Source organism: Microcebus murinus, chromosome 19 (assembly GCF_040939455.1).
Source record: "Microcebus murinus isolate Inina chromosome 19, M.murinus_Inina_mat1.0, whole genome shotgun sequence".
NCBI classification, from domain to species: domain Eukaryota; kingdom Metazoa; phylum Chordata; class Mammalia; order Primates; family Cheirogaleidae; genus Microcebus; species Microcebus murinus.
This window is the reverse complement of record NC_134122.1, coordinates 29,968,365-29,979,339: the sequence shown is the minus strand read 5'-3', so window position 1 is coordinate 29,979,339 and position 10,975 is coordinate 29,968,365. Positions and strand designations below refer to the sequence as shown.

Genomic DNA, 10,975 nt, shown 5'->3' with positions numbered 1-10,975 from the left:
AGTAGGGAAGTAGGGATTCCCTAGGAACTGACGTGGGTCCCCCAAGACACGTCATACGCCCAACCACAGCATGACGGGTGGCTTTTGAGAAAAGCAATGGATTTCCCTTTTTGACGGGGCTGCTTGCTTGTTCAGGAAAACTCAGACACTGTGGGTTTGGGTTTCAGCAAAGCTCTGGACCCACTCATGGAATTCCTGGGAACAGGAAGCAGGGGAGAGACGTCCTGTGTGCCAGGGCCATGCCCCACACCAGCAGACCAGCTGCGAGGTCAGCTCCTGCTCCAACGCTGGGGGGCGCTGCAGGTGCCTACCAGCCGCCCCCTCCGTACCCCCAGCATTACAGAGCTCCAGGGCCACAGAGCACAGGGCACCAATGTGGCTGCAACAAGGGTTTATTCCGAATGTGCCAAGCTGAGCATGCAAGCGCAAATCTAACTTAGGAAGACCTGCCAGTGGCCCTGAGAGGTGGCCATGCTAGGGTGGCCCACAGCCAGTTCTGACTGGCCCAGAAGTGCTCTGGCAACCTCAGTCCAGTCCTTGGGGCTGAAGAGCCTGGGGCATAGGGGGCGCTCACTGGAGACTCTCCCTCACCTAGAAACCAGCATATCTTGCTAAAGAAAAAAACAGAAATCATGGGCTGGGGGCAGGGAGGGGTAACAGAAACTGTGCTACCTGCTGGGGCTCCTCCTCTTGGGGTAGGGGCAGTGAGCAGACTAGGTCTTGTCAAACCTTATGTCCTCTGGGGGGTATGGCCGATGACAAAGGCAGGCCAGGGGACTCAAAGCCTGCTGGCCTAGAAGGCAGGGCGTTCCACCTCTTGGGGGAGGTGGCCAGGATCCTAGCCCCAGGGGACTTGAGAGTCCTGCTGCAGACAGGCCCAGGGAATTCAAACTGGATTAACCACTGCCAGAGTCAGTGGTAACTTGATCAGCGTCACAGCTGGGGGGTCTCTGCCACCAGGGCTAGAGGTCAGGCTGTGGGCAGAGCCCAGGCTGGTTACCAGCCTGAGGTGGGGCCTGAGGGGGCCCCTTTGGCTTGGCTTGGGGGCTGCCTGGAACTAGGGGCCCTGATGTGGTTGACACATTCTTTCAGGGGGCCCAAGGGGACCTGGGACTTCTGGCAGCTGTTGGGAGAGGACAAGAGCAGTTTCTGTGGGGGGTCTTCAGGGGAGTCTAAGTCATTAGAAGCAGCTGAGCAAGCAGGGGAGGGGCATGCAGCCGTCACTGTCGTGGGGGAGGCCAGGGGGTCACTGCCACAAGTCACCAGCTGCCGCCCCGTTGTCATTCTCATGGAACTTGTGCAGGTGGTCGGCGAACCTGGGGGGCACAGAAACCTTTGCTGACGGCGAGTGTAAAAAGGAAAGAAATGTGTATGGGGGACAGACGTGCACTGTGTGACGGGGTGGGGTTGGGGAGGGGGCGTGGTAAGGGGAGGGGGAGGACCAGAATGGGAGGTGTGGTGGGGGGCTGAGGAGCAGGGGACATGATGAAGGGGCTCAGGGGTGCTATAGGGTGGCGCTGAGGGGCTTGGTGTAGGTGGGCCCAGGTGGTGTCCTCACTTCTTGGCACAGAAGGTGGCGCAGTCCCTCTCCATGCTCTCGCTCCACGCCAGCTTGTAGAGCACCTGGGTAGGCAGAGACACTGTGAGCTGTCCATCCTGCCTCTCGGCCACTCCTGCGGCCCACCTATCAGCCCTGGGCCTGGCCTCTGGGGACGTAAATGTTCTCGTGGCCCAGTCCCCAGGGCTAGTGGGCCTTACAGATGTTTCACAGATGGTCAGCCAGGCCCAGACAATGACATAACATCCCTAACACTGTGGGCGGACCCTTGGCAGGGTGAGGACCCACTGGGCCTTGGGGTCAGAGCTGGAGCCCAGGCTAGCCCTGCTTGGCTGGGGATGGGGTCCCTGAGGCTGGAGGCTTCCACAGACACAGCCCTCCCCTCCCCTCCCCTCCCCACACTTGGCAGACATGGAGGCATCACCAGGCCTCTGCGTGTTCTCTGCCCCCTAAACTTAACATGTCCCCCTGCAGTGAAGGTGCCCCTCTTCTGTGCAGCCAACCTGGCTGTGCCTTGGTGGAGTTCGTTACCCTGCTCCCACCTGCCTCATGGGCTCCCACAAGTGACTCTTCTTTCCACCAAGCCCTCCAGGACCAGGTCCTGGGTGTGGCCAGCCAGGCCTCTTGCACACAGCGCAGGGCCAGTGCCCTCATCCCCAGGGTGGGCAGAGGCTCTTGAAGGGGAGAGAGTGGCCCAGGGCTGGGGGTTTTGGCTTGGGGCAGGCCCAGGGGTCAGGCCACAGCAACAGGGTTCCTGCTGCCCTGGAGGTCAGGGGTCGGTGGCTGCAGTCCTGGCCCACCACCTGGACACTCACCAGGAAGACCAAGCAGTGCAGGAACAGCGTGTAGAAGAAGCCGATGGTGCGGGCCATCTTGTTGGAGAGAACCAGGCGCCCCTGGGGAGCAGCAAGGGGTGGGTGGGAAGGGCTGGCCTCACCTACTTCCAAAGGGCTGCCATGGCCTCACCCACCCCAAAGGGCTCCCTGAGAGAGCCCCAGGGCGGCCAGGGGCAGGCAGCCCACTTCCCCCTTACAGGCCGGGAACTCTGGCTACAAGAATGGCGCTATTCTGAGGAATGGCACCCCCTACAGCACAATTCCAGAACCTACTGTGAGTCCTGCTGCCGGAGTTGCTGTCCGGGAGTGGGAGAGACTCTGTCCTGGGTCACATAGCCACCCTTGGCAGGGCCTGTGAAGGGACTGGAGTCCCTGAAGCTTCTCCAGCCTGGGCTAGAGGGCAGGTGACAAGGTGCCCAGAGACAGAGGCTCAGGCCTGTCCCAGGTGGCACAGGGAGGGACTCACCATGCTGAGTGTGGCCTTGTCCCAGGGGCTCAGGCTCAGGTACTTCCTCTGGCGCTCCTGAAGGGGGAGGGACAATGAGGAAAGGACCCCAAAGGATCCCTGGGGCTCCGGCTGGGTGCAGAGAGGGGTGCTGCCCACCCACGGGCTGCCCTGCTTCGCTGTTCCCGCAGAACCCTGGGGCTGCCGGGCCTCGCTGGGTGCCCAGTCCCACATAGCATGACATTCTTGGCTCCCCTGACACCTGTGTGAGCCCCTCCTCCCCTCTGCCAAGGCCCATTCTGCCTTTGGGAAAGTTCTTCTGCAGGGGAGGGGTGGTGGGGATCCCACCACCCATCCCTTGACACTGGGAGCTGAAACCAGGTCTTTGCCTGCCTGCTCCCCCAAATGCGCCCCAGGTTAACCCGTTCACTGCTGTACACCCTTGGGTAGCTGTGAGCAGGTGCTCCTGGATGGAAGCCATGAGTGAACAGGTGAGGGCAGGTGGAGCGGAGAACAGGGGAGGCCAGATGCCAAGTGTCAGAGGCCAGGTGAGAGCAGGGGTCTCACGGGCTTCCCTGGGCCGGCCCACCCCTCGCCAGGCCGGGCTCACAGACCCGCTTGCTGAAGGAGGAGAAGGGGTCCAGGCGCTCCTCGTACTGGGACGAGTACCGCAGCTCGGTGTCATCGCTGCCACCACCCTGCACAGAGAGGGAAGGAGAGAGACCCAGTCGGTCACCTGGGGCCCAGCAGAAGGCCCAGCACGTGGGGGAAGGCAGGCTGATGGAATCACGGCACAGCCTCACTTTCCTCATCTGCAAAAGGGAGCTGGGGGGAGGTGGGATCCCGGAGCTGGGAGAGGGTGCCAGGGTGACGGTGTGAATGCGGCTGGTGCCTAGTGTCACAGGGGCATCAAGTTCTCCCACCAGGGTTGGGGCCACAGTGCCCCTGGGCACATACAGGAAACTAAGGCCCTAGGGGCTGGAAGGTACAAGAAAGACAGGGCTGGGCACGAGTGCCAGCGGCTATGAGGGGGGACAGGCACTGGGGACAGGAGCGACAACCCCCAGCCAGCTACAGGGAGCAGCACCAGTTGCAGAGTCTGGGCGCCCTCTGGTGGCCCAGGCACAGCACTGAAGGGTGGGGAAAGGGCTCGTGGCCAGGTGGCTCTGCCCTGGAGGCCCTGCCAGGAGAGTGGGCTCCCTGCCCTCCTGCTGCCCACCCTGTCTCCCTTCAGTCCCAGAAAGGGTATCCCTGGGGGCTGAGAGAAGCTGAAGGCAGGCCTTCCTGGCCCAGAACACAGTGAGTAAATTTCTGCTCCATTCTCTTGACTGGTTTTGGGGGCATTAGACAAAATTGTTTTTTTATAATTTTTTGGCTACCGATTCCCCAGAGTCTGTGCTGCACGTTCAACACTCAGATCCTAGGATCAGCTAGTGGGTCACCCCCATTTCATAGAGGGGTTGCTCCCGCTCGTGGGCCTGGAGGTCTATGTCTCGTGCTGTACCTTGCACCTCCTGGCTGGTTCTGGCTTCACTCTGGCGGCTTCTCCCAGCTCAGGGAGGACAACTGGGGGTGGGGGTCAGAGACCCCCAGGTGACGACTGGGGAACTGGATGGGCCTGTGGGGGTCCGGTGCTACTCAGCAGGTCATGGCCCCCAACGCTCCTGCCTTGAGTGCCCTGACCAGCCTCTCCTCTCCTCTCCTGGTGCACCCGGGGCTGACGCTCACCCGGCCGGGGTAGCTCTGCAGGAACTTGATCTTCTCAAAGAGCTTGATGTTGTCAGCTCGCAGGCTATCCAGCTCGCTCTGCAGGGCCTGGAGGGTGTGCTGGGCCAGGCGGTTCTCCTGTGGGGGGCCGGCAGAGGGCAGGGGTTGGGGAGAGGCCTCCACGCTGGCACCGGTGCCGCTCCGTCTGCCTGGAGCCCCTCTTGTGCCCATGGCCTCCTCCTTGCCCAGCCAGACTCTGCTCACAGCTGCCCCCTCTGGGAAGTCCCCCTTTCCCTCCTGTGGCCCCACCCCAGGCAGAAGTCACAGTTCTTGGTTCAGGCTTCTTCATATTTTGTTTGTTTTGGTATTGTCAACCTTTTAAAAAATTATTATTGAGACATAACCCTTATAACATAAACATCACCATTTTAAAGTGTACAATTCAGTCATTTTTAGTATTGTCACAATGTTATGCAACCATCCCCACAACCTAATTCCAGAACATTTTTATCACCCCAATATGAAACCCCAAACCCGCCAGCAGTCACTCCCCATTCCCCGGCAACAATGAGTCTACCTTCTGTCTCCATGGATTTGCCTATTCTGGACATTTCACATACATGGAATCACGCACTATGTGGTTTTAATGTTTACCAATCTTGGGGCAAGGTGAAAAGCGATCTCATTTTGCAATTGATTCAAATGCTTGAATAGGAGTTTCCTTCACGCTATTCAAAATTCAAGCAGTACAGAAAAAGTGCATGGGAGTATGGCAGTTTACGCCCCAGTTTGGGGGGGGGAGTTTGAGACAGAGTCTCACTCTGTTGCCCAGGCCGGAGTGTCATGGCGTCAGCCTAGCTCACAGCAACCTCAAACTCCTGCACTCAAGCGATCCTCCTGCCTCAGCCTCCCGAGTAGCTGGAACCACAGGCGCGCACCACCACACCTGGCTAATTTTTTCTATATATTTTTAGTTGTCTAGCTAATTTCTTTCTACTTTTAGTAGAGACAGGGTCTTGTTCTTGCTCAGGCTGGTCTCAAACTCCTGAGCTCAGAGGATCCTCCTGCCTTGGCCTCCCAGAGTGCTAGTACTGGTATTACAGGTGTGAGCCACCATGCCTGGCCCTATTTTACCACAATTTTAAAACAAGTACTTGGTAAAAAAATCTAGATTTTTTTTTTTTTTTTGAGACAGAGTCTCACTCTGTTGCCCAGGCTAGAGTGAGTGCCGTGGTGTCAGCCTAGCTCACAGCAACCTCAATCTCCTGGGCTCAGCGATCCCACTGCCTCAGCCTCCCGAGTAGCTGAGACTACAGGCATGCACCACCATGCCCGGCTAATTTTTTGTATATATATTTTTAGTTGGTCAATTAATTTATTTCTATTTTTGGTAGAGACGGGGTCTCGCTCAGGCTGGTTTCGAACTCCTGACCTTGAGCGATCCGCCCGCCTCGGCCTCCCAAAGTGCTAGGATTACAGGCGTGAGCCACCGCGCCCGGCCAAAAATCTAGATTTTTAAAGAAGAAAAGAAAACTTTCCTCCCCTACTTAATCTATCTTGAAGGGTTTCTTTTAAGGGATGCATAGTATTCCACAATGTGGCTATCCCCAAGGGGGTGTTCCCTGTCCACTGCCCACACAGGCAGCCCTGAGGGGAACAGTCCTATTGGTCCCTCTTGCTCCAGAGCCCAGATCACAGAGGGTCCCACTGGATCTGACCCACCCTTGTCACTGCACCAGTCCTGGGCCTGGCCTGTGACTCTTTGAAAAGTGAAACCTCCCTGGCTCTGTTCCCATTGGGACAGCAGCAGATGGCAGGGGCCTGGGCTGGCTCTGAATGATTGTGGCAGGGGTGGTCTGCAGAGTCCCCAAGGGCAGAATGGAGCCACCTCCAGGTGCTCCCGTGGTCTGTTACCCAGGTGCTCTATACTTCAGGATCCAGCATCCACGCCCTTTGAGGACGGCCTGGCTTTGGCCTTGGCGTCCCCGACACCCCTTACTGCTGCTCCTTTTGCTCTCTGCCCCTGACCCTCTAGCTTCCGTCACCTGTTGCATCCTCTTCTGGGGACCACATCCGTCATGCTGGCGCTGCAGCTGCCATCCATGTGTCAACAGCGCCCACATGGCGGCACCCCCTCTGCGGTCTACGGGTGCCTCACTAGTATCGAACGTCAAGGGAACCGGTCATCTGCAAAGATCGGCCCCTTCTTCATGGTGCCCCTCTAGCGAGGCCACCAGCAGGCGCCCAGCAGCCAGCAGGCTCTATGTGCTCCTCCCTTTTCCTGACCGCGTGGAGCTCTCCTGATATCCTTGCGCTGTACATCTTTCTAGGGCTTCACAGACTGTCCTTTCTCCGGTACCCCCCAACCCTGCTTTTTCAATCTGCCACCTGATTTAGGTGTTCCTGCCTGGACGATGGTAACCACACCCTAGTCCTCTTCCTGGGCTAGCCTTCTCTCTTGAGCTGGCTGCCCAAGTGACCCTTCCTACCCTGCATTCTTGCAGTGTCACTGCCCTGCTTAAATCCTTTGTTTTTAAGGATTTAAAAACAAACCCCTGCCTGCAGAGGGAAGGCCACACACTCCAGCCTGGCGGGATGGCACAGGATGGCACTCGCCTGGAGACTCTGAGTCTTATTTTCTACGAGTCCTTCTTGCAGCCCTGGAATGAACTGTGCTCCCTTCTGGCTCATCGGCCTCTGTCTCCTCTACCTTGAGTGTCTGGTTCTTCTTTCAAAGCCCAGCATGGCACAATCTCCTCCAGGAAGCCCTCCATGACTGCACAGAACAAATCTCATCCCACGGCGGCGTATGGTTTACACATATCTTTGTCCATCAAGCCTGTGTCTTTCCCCATTGTGTCCTCAGGTCCAAGAGGCTTCAGGGAGACAAGTGCATGACTTACAGCCTCCAGCTCCTGGTTCCGGGCACGGAAGCGCTCCCTCTGGCTGGAGATGATGGAAAGCAGCGAATCCACCTGGCCCTCTGGGAGGGCGCCACTGGCTGGGGCCGCGGGTCCTAGCAGGTAGAGGAAAGTGGTTTGAAGTGGCAGGAGGTGCAGCCCAGTAGGGGCCCTTGGGTTGGGTGGCCCTAGCCAAATGCCATGGGGTAGAGGCCATGTGGTATCTGACCACCTGGTGCTGAGCAGCTAAGGGAAGAGGAGGGGACAGTCGGGGTGACCTGGGAGGAGTGAGGATGGGATGGATGGGCTGACCTGACCCAACAACTGGGGCCTAGGGAGGGCCCAGCTCACCCATCTGCACTATCATAGGGCCAGGCCCAGAGCTCACCTCCCCATCCCTCTGTCCTCAGATCTGTGGCCTTGCAGCTGTCAGCCTGGGCCCCTGGCCCCTGGGGAAGCAGAGGGACACAGAGGGAACTGGGAGCCATGGGCACACCCCCCACTCCATATCCTGGCCTTAATCCCTGAGGAGGCAACCTCCCCTGCAGCCCTGTATAACAGTCTGGTTGCACTTCCATACTAGGCCTCAGCTCTCCACCTCCCAGTAGCCTTTTTAAAAACTTTATTTTATTTTAATTAATTCAATTAATTTTTAAATTAAATTTATTTACAGGCAAGACCTCTATCACCCAGGCTGGAGTGCAGTGACTATTCACAGGCATGATCATGGCATACTGCAGCCTTGAACTCATGGGCTCAAGTGAGCCTCCCCTCTTAGCCTCCTGAGTAGCTGGGACTACAGGTATGCTCCATCATGCTCAGCTAATTTTTAAAAATTCTTCTTAGAGATGACAGGGTCTCACTTTGTTGCCCAGGCTGTTCTTGAACTCCTGACCTCAAGTGATCTTCCTGTCTCAGCTTCCCAAGTTGCTGGGTAGCCTGGCTACCACTTGCTAGTCACTGGCAGGACCCAGGGTTCAGAGACCCAAGGTGGGGGGGTGTCAGGCTACTCACCCACCTTTTGAAGGCTGCTACTACATTGCTGTGGTGGGGGGCCTGGCCTTCTCTGAGGGAGGGGGTGCTCTTTGGGGATCTGGGCTCTTGGGCTGCACCACCTGTTTCCTCTTCCCCTCCCGACCCTGCCCCTCACCATAGAACAGGGCGGTGGCCTCTTTGATGGGCTCCGGGATCTTCTCCAGGCCATGCTCGGCAGCACCCTGCAGATGAGAGGAAGCAAAGGGGGCTGATGGCTCCACTCAGTGGGCATGGAATACACCCTTTCAGGGAGGCCATGCAGAATGGCAGGGCGAGGTGGGTGGTAGGAGCAGGTGGGGCTGTCTGGCCGTGGGGCCTGGATCTGATGCCTGAGTGGTCTACCAGGAGGGAAGGTTGGGTCTCAGTCACTCCTGAGGCCAGAGCTCAGCAGCAGGGCTGTCCTTTGCCACTGCACCCTGACAGGCATCAGATGCCTGAGAGACCCAGACCTGCAGCCAGCCTGCTGAGTGATCTGGGGACCCCGCTTCTGTCTCTGAGCCCAGTTCCTCATCTACAGAATGAGAAGTGGGTGAGGTGATGCTCCTCAGGGCCCATTAGCCATGGCCTGGGTGTGGAATCCTGGCCTTGCACTTGTCCAGAGCTCTCCGGGCAGAGGTCCCAGTCTGGACCTGGACACAGGCTGCTTTGTGCCAGTTTGAGGAAGCTCTGTGGCCTATGCCCTGTGGCCCTGGCACCGGCCTGCATAGAGTGAGCAGGCAAAACCCAGTGGTTGTAGGTGACAGCCCTTCTGGGTCTTGGCGAGGGGCAAGCTGACCCCAGCTGCCTGAGATGTGCCGGCTTACCTGGTAAGTCCGGGTTTGCTGAGGCTGAAAGGGCACTGGGCAGGTGGCGGGGCCCAAGGGGGTGGGGTGGGCTCACCTCGGCGTCGGGTCGCTGGATGGACTGGATGGTGCTGAGGTCCTGCTCTAAGCGGGCGATTAGCTCCCTCTGCTCAGCCGCTGTGGCCACAGCCTCGGTGACATGGACCTGCAGCTCCGCACAGCGCCCTGTGGCCAGAGGAAGATGTGGTTGTCAGAGGGAGCCTGGTGGGAACTTTGGTGCCTTCCCCCTTTGCCTCTTGGACCCACGGTCTGGAAGCAGGACTGCCGGGGTGCCGTGGGAGTATTGGCTGTTCCCTCCCCACGTGCCACTGTCTGGAAGACCCTATTAGACCCCGTCGTCATGGTCTCAGAGGCACTCCTGGCCCAGGCACTCTCTGCATTCGGGAAATCTCCTGGGTTGGGGAAGGAGCTCAGGGTGGGGATTGGGAGAGACATGTGCTCTGTCCGTCACCAGCCCCTTGCCCTCTCCAGGTCTCCCTTTGCCTCCGTCATGCAAGGCAAGGAGCCCCACGCTTCTGCCAGGGCTGATGCCCTGGGACAGTGTCCGGAGGGAGGCCGGGGACAGGAAAGGCAGAGAAAGGCATGGGAGGTGCAGTGGGCCACCTCCGGGCTGGCAGCAGAACTGCTTGGTCCAGTCACAAAAGTGGAGACTGTGGCAGGGTTGGGGTGGGGTGGCTCCCAGGAGTCCCCTGACCCACAGCTCTGTCCCCCATCCAAGTGCCCAGGTCGTCTTTACAACAAGGCAAATACAAATGGATTCTGTCTGGAGACTTCTCTGCCCTGTAGGGGGGTGGGAGGTGTGGGGGGTGTTCTCCAGGCCCAGGCCTTTGGGTGCCTTCCGCAGCCATCGCCAGGGAGAATAGCAGCAGCCTGGGAGCTGGGCAGCACCAAGGGTGAGGTCTGGCTCGACTTCTGGTGGGCTGTGTGGCTCTGGGTAGGTTGAGCACCCTGCTAGCCAGCATTTGTAAAATGGTGACAAAAAGCCTTGCTCAGGGTGAGCTGTTGGGGCTGCAGAAAAGACAACCAAGGCCCCGGCAAGGCAGACTACACAGCCACCAGGGGGCACTGTGGCCTCAGAAATGCCCAGAGGCTCTAGTCTGTGGGCAGCACCAGGGACATGGCTGTTGCATCCTCCTTAGTGGACTTGCCCCTCATCCCATAGCCTGCTGGCCAGTGCCCACCTGGCCCTAGGTGGGCTTGGCACGCTGAGCCAGGGTCAGGCAGCCCAGCTCACCCTCACCTGCTCCATCTCCTGGGTGCCTGCTGCACACCAAGCCCTTAGCTCACAGAGGATGATCCCATTTTATAGACCCAATTTATAGGATGATCGGAGAACTGAGGCTTCCCGACCCAGGACCAAACCCAAGGGTGTCCAGCCCCAGCTACATCTAAGCCCATCCCCACACAAGAGTCTTTCCTTCTCCCCGAATGGATTTCTTCCTTTGGATGTTCACTGAGCCATGCTACACCCTGGCAGGTCGGTGGCGTTGTGGGAGTGAGGTGGTTAGTGGGGGAGGCGCTGGCCCTCAGGGCAGGGCCCGAACATGGAGGAAGGATTGCAGAGCCAGGGCTGAGGTCTGGCCCCGGGTCACCTACTGGGAAGACTTTGCTGGGGAGAGGCCCAGAGAGACCACAATGCCACGACTCACTGG

General features: G+C 58.6%; 1 protein-coding gene across 4 annotated transcripts in view; it reads right to left on the bottom strand.

Moving 5' to 3' along the window:
• Positions 1–376: 376 nt before the first annotated feature.
• Positions 377–10,975, bottom strand: part of CUX1 (cut like homeobox 1) — a 362,228-nt gene continuing 351,629 nt past the window's right edge. For all 4 annotated transcript variants that reach the window (XM_012758897.3, XM_012758896.3, XM_012758894.3 and 1 more), the window contains exons 15-23: positions 9,361–9,488; positions 8,597–8,663; positions 7,450–7,562; positions 4,568–4,684; positions 3,454–3,537; positions 2,861–2,917; positions 2,374–2,454; positions 1,559–1,623; positions 377–1,316 (exon numbers count right to left, since the gene is read on the bottom strand). In XM_012758897.3, the coding sequence (XP_012614351.1) occupies positions 1,247–1,316; positions 1,559–1,623; positions 2,374–2,454; positions 2,861–2,917; positions 3,454–3,537; positions 4,568–4,684; positions 7,450–7,562; positions 8,597–8,663; positions 9,361–9,488 (782 nt within the window). In that variant the 3' untranslated portion in view covers positions 377–1,246. The remainder of the gene's footprint in view (positions 1,317–1,558; positions 1,624–2,373; positions 2,455–2,860; positions 2,918–3,453; positions 3,538–4,567; positions 4,685–7,449; positions 7,563–8,596; positions 8,664–9,360; positions 9,489–10,975) is intronic.